The sequence below is a fragment of the Hyperolius riggenbachi genome, chromosome 6, assembly GCF_040937935.1.
Source record: "Hyperolius riggenbachi isolate aHypRig1 chromosome 6, aHypRig1.pri, whole genome shotgun sequence".
Classification (NCBI taxonomy): Eukaryota; Metazoa; Chordata; class Amphibia; order Anura; family Hyperoliidae; genus Hyperolius; species Hyperolius riggenbachi.
Genome location: NC_090651.1, coordinates 380,055,124 through 380,072,185, shown reverse-complemented (window position 1 = coordinate 380,072,185; position 17,062 = coordinate 380,055,124). Strand labels below are relative to the sequence as shown.

Sequence of the window (17,062 nt, the reverse complement as noted above, 5' to 3'; positions counted from 1 at the left end):
AGTAGTGACTGTGCTAACTGCACATGGTGTATGGGTTTATCTGACAAAATGTCACAGGCATAGGGTACCTATCAGCAATCAGCAAAGATTATGTTCAATTTCGCTAGTTTGGCTCCCTAGTACTTTTAAGAATGGTGTAATGGCGTAATATGTTGGCGCTTTATAAATACAATAAATAAATAAATTATTAATGGTGATCTGGTCCTTGGCCTAAAACGTTTGGACATGCCTGGCATAAGGCCTCTCTGTAGCCTACACAAAGGGACCGTGAGAAAGGGACTGAGGAAGCAGGTTTTAGCTGTGAAACGTATTGCACAACGTGGATTTTCCAATAAAGTTTTTGTTTGCTTGAATTTGACAACTCGTATCATCCATTGGGAGGCAAGTCCACCAGTACCTCCCACTTTTATACTGATTTAAAGTGAACCAAGCACCCTTTTTAGCACCCAGGGGCAAGGCATCTCAATAGCACATTACACATGCATGCCAACAATGTGGCTCATTAATTAAAAAAAATACCATTCTTTTTACATTTAAAAGTTTAGCATAGGGATTTATTAGCCTACGTTCTCCTACTTTAAAGGTGTGCCGGACCGCAGAAGATTCAGGCAAATCCTACTAATATAATACATGGGAAAGTTCTGATGTTTGGATGTTTGGATGTTTGTTACTCGATCACGCAAAAATGGCTGAACAGATTTGAATGAAATTTGGCACACACATAGTACATTACCTGGAATAAAGTATAGGATACTTTTTATTCCCATAACCAAAAAGGGGGCGGAGACAAATACAAATTTTACTGGAAAATGTAAACTGCAGCCATTCTTACACTGTTAATGGCAGGGTTCTCAAACTTTGCACAGTTGGTCACTGGGTGACTGAGATTAATATTCAGGGAAGTGGGTGGAGCCTACAAAAGCCTATTAAAATAAACCTATTGATTTTCAAGGGGAATATTTACATTGCTGCCATTCTTGCACTGTTAATGGCACAAGCCTCAAACCTGGTACAGTTGATCACTGGGTGACTAGGGTTCAATTTCAGAAAGGGGTGGAGCCACAAACAGCCAATTCAATTTGTTTCATTCCAATGCAAATTATTGATGCCAAACACCGCAAAGATCACAAACTTGGTGATTTAGTAATCGGGTGTTAGGGTTAGAAAAGTAGGCACAGCCAACACCAGCCAAATACATAAGCGGGCAACGTCGGGTCATAAGTGGGCGGAGACAAATACAAATTTTACTGGAAAATGTAAACTGCAGCCATTCTTACACTGTTAATGGCAGGGTTCTCAAACTTTGCACAGTTGGTCACTGGGTGACTGAGATTAATATTCAGGGAAGTGGGTGGAGCCTACAAAAGCCTATCAAAATAAACCTATTGATTTTCAAGGGGAATATTTACATTGCTGCCATTCTTGCACTGTTAATGGCACAAGCCTCAAACCTGGTACAGTTGATCACTGGGTGACTAGGGTTCAATTTCAGAAAGGGGTGGAGCCACAAACAGCCAATTCAATTTGTTTCATTCCAATGCAAATTATTGAGGCCAAACACCGCAAAGATCACAAACTTGGTGATTTATTAATCGGGTGTTAGGGTTAGAAAAGTAGGCACAGCCAACACCAGCCAAATACATAAGCGGGCAACGTCGGGTCATAAGTGGGCGGAGACAAATACAAATTTTACTGGGAAAATGTAAACAGCAGCCATTCTTACACTGTTAATGGTAGGGTTCTCAAACTTTGCACAGTTGGTTACTGGGTGACTGGGGTTAATATTCAGAAAAGTGGGTGGAGTCTATAAAATCCAATCAAAATTAACCTATTGATTTTAAAGGGAATATTTACATTGCTGCCATTCTTGCACTGTTAATGGCACAAGCCTCAAACCTGGTACAGTTGATCATTGGGTGACTGGAGTTCAATTTCAGAAAGGGGGTGGAGCCACAAACAGCCAATTAGATTTGTTTCATTCCAATGCAAATTATTGATGCCAAACACCGCAAAGCTCACAAACTTGGTAATTGAGTATTTGATTAATTGTGCGTTAGGGTTAGAAAAGTGGGCACAGCCAACACCAGCCAAATACATAAGCGGGCAATGCCGGGTCATAAGTGGGCGGAGACAAATACAAATTTTACTGGGAAAATGTAAACAGCAGCCATTCTTACACTGTTAATGGCAAGGTTCTCAAACTTTGCACAGTTGGTTACTGGGTGACTGGGGTTAATATTAAGAAAATTGGGTGGAGCCTACAAAAGGAAATCAAAAATTACCTTTTGATTTTTCAGGGGAATATTTCATTGCTGCCATTCTTGCACTGTTAATGCCACAAGCCTCAAACCTGGTACAGTTGATCATTGGGTGACTGGGGTTTAAATTTATAAAAGGGGGTGGAGCCACAAACAGCCAATATGATTTGTTTTATTTTAATGCAGGTTATTGATGCCAAAGACCGCAAAGCTCACAAACTTGGTCATTGAGTAATTGATTAATTGTGTGTTAGGGTTAGGAAAAGTGGGCGCAGCCAGCACCTGCAAAATACATAATTGGGCAAAGCCGGGTCATCAGTAGGCAGAGACAAATGCAAATTTCACTGAGAAAATGTAAACTGCAGCAATTCTTACACTTTTAATGGTAGGGTTCTCAAACTTTGCACAATTGGTCACTGGGTGACTGGGATTAATATTCAGAGAAGTGGGTGGAGCCTACAAAAGCCAATCAAAATGCACCTATTGATTTTCAAGGGGAATATGTAATTGCTACCATTCTTGCACTGTTAATGGCACAAGCCTTAAACCTGGTACAGTTGGTCATTGGGTGACTGGGGTTCAAATTCAGACAAAGGGGTGGAGCCACAAACAGCCAATCAGATTTGTTTAATCTCAATGCAAAATATTGATGCCAAAGACCGCAAAGCTCACACACTTGGTTATTGAGTAATTGTGTGTTAGGGTTAGAAATAGTAGGCGGAGCCAACACCAGCCAAATACATACCTGAACAATGTTAGGAAATAAGTGGGTGGAGAAAAATACAAATTTCATTGCGCAAATGTAAACTGCAGCCATTCTTACACTGTTAATGGTAGGGTTCTCAAACTTTGCACAGTTGGTCACTGGGTGACTGAGATTAATATTCAGAAAAGTGGGTGGAGCCTATAAAAGCCAATCAAAATCCACCTATTGATTTTTAAGGGGAATATTTAATTGTTGCCATTCTTGCACTGTTAATCACCTGTACCTGGTACAGTTGGCCATTGGGTGATTGGGGTTCAAATTCAGAAAAGGGGTGGAGCCACATCCAATCAGATTAATCTCAATGCACATTATTGATGCCAAAGACCACAAAGCTCACAAACTTGGTTATTGAGTAAGTGTGTGTTAGGGTTAGAAATAGTAGGCGGAGCCAACACCAGCCAAATACATACCTGAACAATGTTAGGAAATAAGTGGGTGGAGAAAAATACAAATTTCATTGCGCAAATGTAAACTGCAGCCATTCTTACACTGTTAATAGCAGGGTTCTCAAACTTTGCACAATTGGTCACTGCGTGACTGGGATTAATATTCAGAGAAGTGGGTGGAGCCTACAAAAGCCAATCAAAATTCATCTATTGATTTTCAAGGGGAATATGTAATTGCTACCATTCTTGCACTGTTAATGGCACAAGCCTTAAACCTGGTACAGTTGGTCATTGGGTGACTGGGGTTCAAATTCAGACAAAGGGGTGGAGCCACAAACAGCCAATCAGATTTGTTTAATCTCAATGCAAGATATTGATGCCAAAGACCGCAAAGCTCACATACTTGGTCATTAAGTAATTGTGTGTTAGGGTTAGGAAAAGTGGGCAGAGCCAACACTAGCCAAATACATACCCGGGCAACGCCGGGCGTCCAGCTAGTAAGTACTATAGTAATAATTTTATTGCACCCATTAGTAGAGCACAAACAAAAAGCTTTTGATCTTCGGGGGGGAGGGGGTAGGTTGGACACTGTGCTTCAAAGAGTTTAGAGTTTAGAGAGGTCAAAGGTGCTATCTTCACACCTCCCCTGGATAAATAGTGGGCAACTAGAAGCTAGAAGGGGAGGGGGGGGAACATGGCAGCTCCTATAGCTTTTAGAAATCAGGAGACAAAAGTGGTGCTTGGTTCCCCTTAAGTGTATTTTATTTTTCCTGGCCAAAGGTCAATGAAGATAGTTCTTCACCTCTGGCCTGGTCTTCACTAAGAACATAGCTCCTTCCAGGGACGTAACTAGAAATCACCTCTGCAAAAATTTGGATGACACCCCCCCAGGACCTGCTAAGGGCCATTTTGGGGGGCAGGAGGGGTCACAGCATGAGGGGAGAGCATGGCCACACATCGGCGGGGAAGGGGGACACCCCCTCCCTCACCTCGGGCTCTCCCCTCAACGCTCCCCCTCCAGCATCAAACAGTGGCAGCAGGCGGCAGCAGGAACACATACCTCCATCCACCGCGGATGTCCGATCTCTAAGTGCCTCAAGCTACTTCCTGTTTAAACAGGAAGTAGCATGAGACACTTAGAGAGAGGAAGCTCCAGCGTGTGGAACGCATGAGGGTATGTGTTCCTGCTGCTGCTGATAGATGCTAATGGGGTGCGCTGTGGAGAGAGCCCAAGGTGGGGCCCGCCGATGTGTGGCCATGCTCTCTCCTCATGCTGCGACCCCTCCTGCCCTCACCTAGAGGCGTCCCGCCACCCCGGCAGGTGAAGGGGCTGCCGCCCCCATTGTTACGCCACTGGTTCCTTCCTCACCTATATGTCTACAGTACTATGAGGACAGCTTGTATCTTGCTAAGTAATTTGAACTGATGTTGCCTTTTAAATTTTCTCTGCAGGAAGATACAACTACATGGTGGCTGTTCGCGGTTGTGCCACTAAAGAAATGTGTAAAGCTCGCGATTTCAAAAGAAACTTTCTGTCATACAGACTGCTCTCAAATTTCACATGTACTGATGGTAGTGATGTTTGGCACCGGGGTTCCTCAGTTCTGCTACTTCAGGTCTCCTTCTTTTGCTTATTCACACCTGCTAGTTGAGCTGTAAAGACTACCTATTGGCTGTTCAATGAACATGAATACTCAGCGGTTCAATTTTCAGAGGGATTTCTGTTTCATGCATTAATACTCTCACAATGACGCCAATCTGTCACTCAAGAGACTCAAATAAATGAATGAACCAATGAAGAAATAGACTGCCGGTTTGTAGGTTTGCCAATGCCTTCCAGAATGCCAGCAGACATTTTCATCAGAAGCTGCAAAATCATCTAGCTAGGAAATCCTGTGAGTAACCCTAACTTTTAAAGAGAAACTCCAACCTAGAATTGAACTTTATCCCAATCAGTAGCTGATACCCCTTTTACATGAGAAATATATTGCTTTTCACAAACAGACCATCAGGGGGCGCTGTATGACTGATTTTGTGCTGAAACCCCTCCCACAAGAAGTTCTGGGACCGCGGTACTTTTGGCAGTTTGTTACAATGTAACAAGACTCACAGACAGGAATTAGCTGTTTACAGCTGTCTCTAACAGCCAAAACAGCTAGGAGCAGCTACATAACCTGCCCACAGTAAAAACGTCACCATGTAATAAAGGTCAGAATGTGAATCTGGGAGAGGAAAGATCTTACAATGAGCAAACACTGACTAAATCATTTATACATAATTATTGTAAAAATGAAGCACTTTTTTATTACATTATTTTCACTGGAGTTCCTCTTTAAGGAGCGGTCTCTCTTGTACCAATGTAGTATTGTACCGTTTTAGCCATCAGTAAAAGAAGGACGTTTTGAATCAGGATGAAACCATTTATTGGCTAACTTAGAAGAAAAGCAGTAAGCTTTTGGCTATGAAGCCTTTATCAGACTGATTCCTGTATACTGACAATTTTTTTTAGAACACACAGCTTATATAAAAACTGGACATTAAAAGGAGATACATTGTTCTGTAAACATAAATACATGTCATTAGATGCCTTAATTACAACTTTAGGAGGGTCTCACAGGGATGCTAACTAACTTAGGACAAATAGATAAGACCGCTTGTTTACTTAAACATCACATACCACAGACTGAGTGTGACGATATAAGCTGTGTGTTCTAAATTATGTCAGTATACAGGAATAATGTCTGAAGAAAGCTTCATAGCCGAAAGCTTACTCCTTTGCTTCGAAGTTAGACAATAAATGGTATCATCCTGATTCATAGCTTCTTTTGTTGTTGTACCAAAGCAGTTTTGGACATCACCCAGGGCTATTTCAGGCCATTTTGGTGCCCCAGGCAAGGCAGCTTTAGTTTCTCAATTGGTGGAGGTTTTTTTTGACCACCAATAAGAAATCGATAGTTTACATAGAAATAATGTTGTTTCTCAAAATACAGTATATTTGTAAAAGATATGCAGATATTACCAGGCTACATACATCTCAATTAACTCATATAAAACCCCTTCACATAATGGTTATGAAGGATGTGTATCCACTTTATAAACATTACACTGTTAATGTAAGGCCTGGGTCTTTACAGGTTCAAATATTGTCCTAGAAATCAATTGAAAGCAGTGCCCATTTAGATGTTAGAATTACCATTCATCCCTTTCATAATGAACTGGCAGTTGGTTGTAAGAATCCCATACAAGTACAGTGTGCCAGTTTGCTATGACTATCTAATTGGTGCCCCCTTCTGCAGTTATCACCCCAGGCATCTGCCTGTTTAGCCTATACCAAAAAACGGTCCTGACATTGTCTGTTAAAAACATATATTAATGTCAAATAACATTACTAAGAAGATAAGAAGTAACTTAAACAGAAGTATAATTTAATATTTTAGTGCCAGGTACTTATTTTTTTTTTTGACTCAGAAATAAGAACAGCCTTGGCCAGATGTGCTAGATCTCCACCAAGATAATGTCCAGTGTATGTGTATGAAGTTATAGTCTTTGGATCCAGCTGTTAGGAAACAGTCAAAACTGCCTTAATTCACTTTGACAGAAGTGGACAATGGGGACAAAATTCTTGTTTGTGTTCTAATCTCCGGAAAACTTGCACAGAAGTCAAATGCAGTAGGAGCAGTAGAAGTCAAATCGCAAGGATCGTCAAACAAGTGTGGCCATCAGAATCACATCAAGTATAGTCCCTGTTCTGGTTTAAGGGGAGGTTAGTAGTTGGGGAATGGGGCCCCCTACAGCTCTGGGTCCCTCTGCGATCGTAGGGGATCTGCCCTCTAGTTATGCTTTCTTTTAGTAAATGGGCTTTTAGGTTCCTTTTTGGCCCCCTACAAAACCCTAGTCGTTTTGGTTCACTGTGACCTAATTAGGTGCTCTGCAAAATACTTCTAATGGTGCCAACTAATGTTACGATCTTTTTTGTCCAATCTTACCAAATCTGTGTAGTAGAAGGATAAACTGAGTGAATAGACTTTAGGTAGTCCCTCATATTACATAGAACTGATAAGATTAGACACCAAACATTTGGCAGCCAATTTATTTAGAGGCTTGCAAATGCTCCAGGCCAATTTATTTTAGAACATTTTTTAATTCCATATTTGTTACATTTCCTTTGCTTCTGATTAGTACTGCTGTAATGTGTATTTATGGCCACGTGTCACTAGGGGGCAGTTTGAGACAATAACAGAGGACTTCTGCTTTCAGTTTCTGTATTTTCTGCTAGTAGAGAGAGATCAAAGCATTCCAAGAATTTACAGCACAACGCATTCTGCCGAAGGAGGTCAAAAGCAGCACACTGAACTCCAACGAGATAACTCTATTGAAGCTGCTAATGGGATAAGGGAACAGGAGGTGTGGGGAAGATACTTTACATATGTTGCAAATGGGAGGAGTTATTTGCAGTAACCTCTCTTTTAACACGGTGATGGGGAGAGAAAGAGGCATAAGGAGACACCAATGGGTGTAGCCCTGGAGAAGAGGGGCGCAAGATATGGATGGATGTCATCAAGGATAACGACGATGGGGGTATGGCAGAACGCTGTGCACTCTGATTGGCTGCAGAGAAGGAGTAAAGGATCATGGGCTCCAAGCTATTTAAGATCTTTTACAGACATGTTCATGGTTTGCTCCAAATCCTACAGGATCCGCCTCCCCAACAATGGCGAAACAGACACGCCCACTCTTACAATCTATTAATATGGAAGCATGCTTGCATTCTCTCGGCCACCATCCTGTACTGTCGTCAGGTTCATCTGACTGCGCGCACCCAGTTATGGTGAACTTAGCGATAGAGCAGGGCAGTGGAGGGTGGGGAACCCTGTAGTGCCAGCAGCCAGGTACAGGGCACTGAGGGACAGAGCAGTTCTATGTGGCTTTGTGAATGCTGGGAATGTGTGACGTGAGATTGTACGAGTGGGCGCTCAGTGTAGGGGGTGCTTTTTTTAATTGTGTGCGCAGTCTCTGACCTCCAGCCACTAGCAAGATACGGCCCCTTCTGACATCATATGACGTCACCTACGAAGAACTCGGTGCTCTCCTCAACTTTTATAAAGTACACTTGATATGAAATGTTATTTGCTAATGGTGCCAGTACGCGTATGTGCTTTTATCCTTTGGTGAGAATAGGTAGAGGGTAATGATGCTGCTATCCCTATACTCATGTTACCCGTGGTCGATATTAAAAGGGGCTTCCAGATTCCACCATAAGACGATTTCTTCTTCCTGGACACCACAGATGGGGTTGAGCAGCTTGTTCATAACCTTGGACAAGGGTTATCTGAGGCAGAAGTCTTTGCTGCCCCCCCTCCCCGCAGAGTATCTCCGAGTCTGATTTACTATGGGGGTTAGTATTGCTCAGGGTAGGAGCCAGACCCACGTGGGTTTTCAATTCCCTAGGGAATACCATCCTGCATGGGGGAAAAGGGGTTAAAAGTCCTTATGGGGGCGTTACACTTCATTTTTTTTTATGTGGACGGTGGCTTTAATCTTTAATATCGAGATGAAAACAACAGCAGGGGGTCCCCTTTCCCTAACATGTTTGGCCCCATGTTCCGCAGACAGAATGGTATTCCCAAGGGAATTCAAGGGTCATAAACGTGGGGTTTGACCTCTTGAGTAATATAAACAAACCTGGTCCATATAACTGGAGGTGTACTCTACGCAGGGGACGCAAACAAGCTGTTTGCAGAACTCCCTTGGTTAAGGTTATGGACACTATGATACTTATCCTTATATCCTGGAGGAGGTGTGGGTAGCTACCCCCTACATGCGGTGGGGAGGCTCAGGAGTGCCTTATAGGTGAATCCTGAAGCCCACTCATATGACAAGGGGACCTCCAGATGTGGGTCCACTGGGTAGAAGCATTAAAAGGAGATAAAAGGCACACATGGTGAAAAATATATATATTTAACATTTACCTTTTACCTCCTGGGCCTACCAACCTAACCCCACCTCTTCCAGAGCACTGAGAGTGGGGAGGAGTCCCTTGTCCATACAAGGGTGTTCTGTGAAAGGAGGGAAAGCTTCACCACCCCCTGTTTGTAGAGTCCACCCTTCTTATAGAACCTGTCGGTTGGTATCGCTCATGTCACAGTGTTCCATGTTCTTGGGCTCCAATTCCCTAGGGAATACTGATTGGGAATAAGGTGTAAAAAATGCATGAGAAGGGGGAATCTCATGCTGCCTTGTCTTAACCGCTTCTAGACCACGGTAATTGAAATCTACGCCATCTATGGCTGCATATTCCTGACAGGGTATTGATTGTAATTACCGTGCCGCGCGGTAGTGGCGCTACTGCCGATCCCGCCACTCTCCAGGCCCCTCGCTCTGCCGTTACTATGACAACAGAGCCCTGTGAGACGGTTAGGAGCCGGTACACGTGATCACTGTGAGCCAATCTAATCCCTAACCAGCACTACACTGCTCTGAGAAATGTAATATCTAATCTCAACTTAGACTGCTTCCTATCACCTAAAAGCCAAATGTATGTCTAATACAATTGCCAACAGCAGTACACTATCTACACTAACATGATCTGCCTCGAAAACAGATGCTGGCCCAACCCACAATCCCCTTTTATATGGCAACTGGTAAAAAGGCCCGCCAGTTAATAAACGGGCGCTAGGCCGCGGCCGCTAAACCCTGGCAAATCGCAATCCGACGCTTCCCGCTCACCCGTCCCCCACCGCTGTCCGAAGTATATGCACACAGGGAGATGTTGCTTGCTTGGCAGTTGGAAAAAGCTGTTATTTCCCACAATGCAATGAGGTTCTCAGACAGCAAACTGACAAGTCTGGAAGCTTTGTTTGCTCTGGTCCAAATGGTCGATGTTTGATCAAAATTAAGAGTTACCTGAAGCCAAACAGCAAGCCTAGTTCCGAGATCATTAGCTGCTTTACTTACCTTTCTTTACCATCCTTTCTCTGGGTCTTGTTTATCTATTTTTTTCTGCTTCTTCTTTTTCTGTTTTCTACATCTAGTTTTCCACATTTTATTATTTATATAGCACCGCAATCTGCCGCAACTCTATACAGACTATATTGTTTTGTCAGTTAACTGTTCCTCAGAGTCATACCATAATCATATGTGTATGTACATATTATGTAGTGTATGTATCCTACTCTAGGGCCTATTTAGGGGGAAGCCAATCAACTTATTTGTACATTTTTGGGATGTGGGAGGAAACCATTGTGCCCGAAGAAAACCCACGCAGACATGGGGAGAACATACAAACTCTGTGCAGATAGTGCCCAGGCTGGGATTCAAACTGAGGAGCCAGCACTGCAAGGCAAGACCGCTAACCACTAGGCCCTGTGCTGCTCGGTTGCAGCATGGTGCGTGTTACCCTTTAAAACGTTTCTACTCTCTATCTTATGCACGTTGTATGCAGCATGGAATATGTCCAATCCAAATTGACAGGATTTGATTGGTCCAAATCCAAACTGCATACAGCGAAGACTCTCCATTCAGATCAATTTTTGCCTATTCTCTTGAACTCATTCAAGGTTTTTCCCATCTTTCTAATTGCCTCTTCCTCTGATCTTCTCTATGTTTTTCCAGGCCATTCCCTTATTCTTGATCCCTGTGGATTCCATTCTTGGGATCTTATTTCATTCTGTTCGGAGTGTGTGGCCAATCCATCCCTACTTCCTTAACAACTGTAATACCCTAAAAAAAAAAGTTAGATACTTAAAGGGACTCTGAGCAGTGCAGAAACTATGGAAAGATGCATATCATTTTAAATCTCTCTTTCTCCTCTTTCCAATTATATATAAACCGCCGCCCTACGCCTTTTAGTTTTCACTATTTTTGCGATTGAAATTGCCGCGGCCGCGGTTTCAATCGCGAAAATAGAGAAAACTAAAAGGTGTAGGGTGACGATTTAGGTGTCGCCAGAAAGAGGAGAAAGAGAGCTTTAAAATGATATCCATCATTCCATAGTTATATTGTATTACACAGGACGACACTTTCCCCAGTGTCAGCAGCTCCATTCAGCAGAATGCAGCTGCTGACTTTAGGAAAAAGTCGCCCTGTGTAATACAAAGTAACTATGGAAATATGGATATCATTTTAAAGCTCTCTTTCTCCTCTTTCTGGCGACACCTAAATCGTCACCCTACACCTTTTAGTTTTCTCTATTTTCGCGATTGAAATTGCTGCCGAGGCAATTTCAATCGTGAAAATAGCGAAAAGTAAAAGGCGTAGGGCGGCGGTTTATATATCATTACAAAGAGGAGAAAGAGATCTTTAAAATGATATGCATCTTTCCATAGTTTCTGCAGTGCTCAGAGTCCCTTTAAGAGGAGGAAATTCTGTGGATCCCTTGGAACCTTCCAGTTCCTCTCTGCATCCCCGTATTCCACTGCCTGCCCCCCCCATTCCACCCTACGTCTTTAATGTTGAAGAATCTCCTTGGAGTACTTCCGAAGACGATTGGCTCAGTTGTGACTGCACGGTACGGAGCCAATCGTCTTTGTTAGTACTTGAAGACCCAAGTACGTCTGAGGAGACTCAAAGATACAGCCAGCGGGAGATCTGAACTGGCCCGCCGGTGGAATGAGGAATGGAAAGGTCCTAAGGGCTCCAGAGCCTTCTCTCAGAGGCACCCGATGCTAGATGATTATATTCACCCGACACAGTTATTGGCCTGATGAAGTTAGTTGGATCTCACAAAACGTGTTACCTTGTGCTAAATAAACTATTTTCTTACTGTACTGTAAGTGGTGTCGTGTATGAGGTAAGCCACCTCATTTTTGTTTTTAATTTTGTAATTATTTTATAAACTTGGGAACCTCTCCACCGTATGTCTTTCCACCACCCTCCAGAAGGGGACACCACCCCCTGGGGCTCCAGGCCTTTTTCTGCAGAGAGTTCCCTATAACCTGTTCCCATTTGGAGGCGGTTATCTTTCACAAGCGCAATTAGTGGTTGCTTGCCATGCAACCCAATCTTGTGAGTACCACATTTCCTACTTACCGTATTTTTCGGACTATAAGACGCTCCTGACCATACGCACCTAAGTATAGAGGACAAAAACCATGGGAAAAAATTATACACAAACCTGGTGCATCCATGGTGAAGGGGCATCTTGTGGATTATGCCCCCTCTGTACCTCATGCCCCCTCTGTACCTCTTGTGTCTCCCTGTGTCCTCCTCTTTCCGCCTTGTATCCTCCATGTGTCCTCCTCTGTCCTCATTTGTGTACCCCTTGTGTCCTCCTCTACGCCCCTTTATGTCCCCCTGTGTCCTCTGTTTGTCCCCCTGTGTCCTCCTCTGCATTAGCATAGTACAGGGAGTCCCCGACATTGCGGCGGGTTGGAGGTTCGTATTGGCAGGTGTTTGTGGAACTCCCTGCATTTGGACTATAAAATACAGTAACTTATTTTTCCACTTATAGTCCACAAAATACATGACTTGATCTCCATCCCCTTGGAACATACTACACATTCTGGGCTCCTTGTGTCTCTGAGTTTTTTTCTTCAAGGTTTCCCTTATCCACCCCAATTTCCCTCCTCTTAGCTGAGTATCTAACTTTTTGGTTTAGGACATTACATTTGTCCTTTAACTGAATATCTATTGGTTCTTGGTTAGTGGTTTCCCACAGTTCCTAATTTTTTACTTTCGCCGACCATTTTCTATTCATAAGCCTCCATAGCCATCTGTTTACAAACATCTGTATTTTTATGGTAATGGGTTGTGTGACCTTGTATAAAAAAAAGGTCTACTTTCACATTAGTAGTAAAAATGAAAACTTTTGTTCTCTTTGAGATGTTTTTATTTCTCCACATAGAAAACAACAGGAAAAACTGCGTACAGGTTGCACAAATTTTACGTGCAAGACGGAATTCTTTGGTGAATAACCTTTTCTCTTGAGCTTTCCCGTAGTGGATATCTTTTCATCCTTGATTAAGAATAAATGGAAAATGTACCAAAAAGCTGGTTAAAAGGACTTCAAAATTATTTGGAGGGTTTTTTTTTTTTTTGCTGGTTAGGGCTTAAAGGGCATTATTTTATTGACAAGTTTGAAAGTATTACCTAGGAGAAATCTCAAGAGAAAAAGTTAATTGCATATAGGTCTTTGTATCTCATTGACCTTCTCTACTAGTGAGGACATACTAAGTATTAGAACTGATTTTGCCTTCTTAATTGTCTCTGCAGGAGGACCCGGGTACACCGTAGCCGTCCGAGGATGTGCCAGTGCAGAAATGTGTGAAGACCGAAGTTTCAAGAGTGATTTCCTAACATACAAAGTGGTCTCTGATTACACCTGTACAGATGGCAGTGACATTCTACGTCGATATTCCTCATTTCTTTTTCTTCCTATTGCCTTCCTATGCTTATCCGTACCAACTATGTGATCCCCACCAGCTTATTTTCGGCTATTAAAGGACCATTGTCGCTAAAAAGGGTAAAACTTAAAATCATGTGTATGCATACGAATAAAATGTACGTCTGTCTGAGTAAAATTAATATTTCGGGGGGGGGGGGGGGGGGGGTGTTATGTGGTTGTCACTTATCATAAGTTGCTAAAATTTAAACTCTGACAGGTATTGGACTAGTCCATCGCCTCATGTGGTATTCAAAGCTTTTCGTTTCATTCTTTATAAAAGTACTCAATGGAAAGGAACTACTGCGTAAGGTAAGAAGAAAAGATGCTGGCAAGCTGTCTTATTATCGCGCGCACACTATTCTGTCAGTTGGAATGAGTCACTGTCATTTTAAAGATAAAGGAACTCTTAGGACTCCCCCATGAGGACATGGACTAGTAAATAACCTGTCAGATCTGTCGAAAATGTTTGATACCTATTGTAAGTCACAGGGACATAGGGAAAAAGTAATTTATAGTTCCTTTTACTCTGGGACAAATATACATCTCATATGTATGCGAACACATGCATTACAAATTGTACAATTTTTCGCAATGGTGGTCTTTGAAGTGAAAATGAGTGCTTCAGCTCGATGGTTCAGTTTAACCAAAGATTTCTGTTTTATGCGGTTCTATTACAATCTGCCACTCGAGAGACTGTTTAAATCATCCCTATGCATCAAATAAATGAATGAATGTGTTGATGAAGAATAAACTGCTATTTTGTAGGTTTGCCAATTCCAACCAGAATCCCATCGGCCACGCCCCTAAGAAGCTGTGACATCATCTAGCTGTTAAAATCCTGGGAAGAGTCCTATATCGTATGGATTAGTCATTCTTAGTCATTAGTCATTCTTGTGGGACCACAAGAGTGGATAAATTCAGTAATACCTCAAATTTTATAAAATATGGAAGTGGTTCAAGATTAGCAAGCAAATCTGGTCATGTCTGAAGCCAAGTACACACACTCAATCTCGATTGCCCATTCCATGTGATATGTGTATAAACAGGTTCTGAACATGATGCTTGTTTCAGTCTGAGAGAAGGGAGAAGAATATGGAGGCTGCCATCTTTAGTCTTTAATAATCAATGCCCCGAAGGGTATCAGCTAGTCTTGGAGGCACTGGTGGAGGTGCCCTTGATGAATAACTATAAACTTGTAATAGATAGCGGAGACGCCGCCGCTAAGACAGGCGGCATGGCGGCGGTATCCGCGTATCAGCCGGCGGCTTCATGATGGTGATATGCCTGGTCCTTCGTTTGCACACAGGTGGAGGGCTACGCGCGCGCGTCAGGAGACAGGACCTTTATGCGAGTAGAAGGGGAGTCAGCTGATCAGGCAGATAAGCTGACTCCAGCTGGACTCCGGATTGGCTGAGTGTTTGGGACGGCGCTGTGCAGCGCTCTGACTATATATAAGACTTGCTGGTTAGTTGCAAGTTGTCTGCTGTCGTGAATACTTACGTGTTAGCGCTCAGACCTTAGACTAGATCCCAGGTGTTGAAACCAAGGACTTCACACCTAAGATTAGGATATTATTATCATTGTATTTATTATCTGTGTATGACTTTGGCTATTCATGACTATCCTTTGCTCTACGTTATTGTACTTCTGCCTATCTGATTCAAGTTGCCGACCCTGCCTGATATTGACACTGAATCAGTCTCCTGTCTTTGTACTTTATCTGTCCGGTTGTTACCTACTCGGCTTGTCTGACCTCTCTATCCTCACCAGTGGGCATAGCCACTGGTGAGGGATCTGTAGCTTACACCTGCTCCTCAGTTGAAGCTCTTGAGCAGCATAGTTTGTTACACCTGCACCTCAGGTGTCCATCGGCTGCAGTACTGTGTTAATCACCTACTCCTCAGGAGATTAACCCTGTTACTTCTGTGTAGTATCTATTCATCGATTGTGCTTCAGACATAGCTCAGCCAGGGTCACCTGCTTCTCAGGTGATCCTTGGTTGCAGTATTGTCTTAAAAGTCACCCGCTCCTCGGGAGACTTTCATTACGCCATTACTGTTGCACCAAACACCTACCTTCATACCAGCTTCCTGTGTGTCTTGCTATACTTGTATTATTGGTGATTCTGCAGATCACCACATAATCAGGTATAACATCTGTATTATTGGTGATACTGCAGATCACCAATAATCAGAAAATCTGTTTAGCTGACACCAATCGTTACAAAACTATAAACTATTGATGGAGTATATGGCTTTGTAAAATTAGTAGGTGATATGGATTATAGCATACCTATTTCATTAAAGCGGTTTATAGTAGTAAAAATGTTTCATTAAAGCGGTTTAAAACTCTGACAAAATATTCAACAAAAATTTGTTTTTCTACTTTTTATAACCCATACAATTATCATATTTGCTTTTGTGCACAAGTATTATTATTCATTTATAAATTATAACTTCCCAAAGTTCAGTTTATTTACTTTGAAAGCTGCTGGTGCATTTTATTCATAACTGTTGTAATTCTGTTGTAAATGCGCCCAGTAATGATTTCTGACCTGTGTTTCACTCCAGGACTCATTAGCATAAGTTTCTGCACAGCCAGAGAATGTTTACTTAATTGTATCAAGTAAAGAATGTATGCAAAAGATAAGCTAATCACCAGTTCGGATGCAGCAGCCCCTGCAGAAGAAAAAGTCAGTCCTGTGATGTAACCCTTTAAAGAGAACCAGAGCTGAAAAAGAAATAGATTTATACATACATGGGGTTTCCTCCAGCTCCATAAGCCTGGATTGCTCCCACGCCGCCTTTCTCCGCTGCCTCTGTCCGCCGGTATCGGGTCCCGTACTTTCAGCCAGTCGAGCCAGTCGACGCAAGCGCAGTGCGCTCCCTCCGTATTGCACAGGCGCATACGTACAAAGCCGGAGGGAGACCCTGCGCATGCGTACAACTGGTCGCGTCCGGAGGAAGTGAAGGGGCCCGGTACCGGCGATAGAGGCAGCGGAGGACAGCGGCGTGGGAGCGATCCAGGCTTATGGAGCTGGAGGAAGCCCCAGGTATGTATAACATCTTTGTCAATTTTTATGCTATGCTTCCTCTCTGGTTCCCTTTAAATGCGGTTTTACTAAAAAAAAACAAAACATTGTGTTAGTATATTATATGCTGTAAATAATCTTTTAGAGCAAAGAAGAAATTCTGGGTTATATTCCACTTTAATACATTGGCCAACAACCAGCCAGTGTGGGGAATTCTGTCTCAAGTACCCCATGAAGCAC

General features: G+C 42.7%; 1 protein-coding gene across 1 annotated transcript in view; it reads left to right on the top strand.

The window, feature by feature from the left end:
* LOC137523089 (phospholipase A2 inhibitor gamma subunit B-like) overlaps positions 1-13,935 on the top strand; it is an 83,199-nt gene extending 69,264 nt beyond the window's left edge. Inside the window, exon 5 of the mRNA XM_068243298.1 lies at positions 13,620-13,935. Within this exon, the coding sequence (XP_068099399.1) occupies positions 13,620-13,819 (200 nt within the window). The 3' untranslated portion in view covers positions 13,820-13,935. The remainder of the gene's footprint in view (positions 1-13,619) is intronic.
* Positions 13,936-17,062: the final 3,127 nt, after the last annotated feature.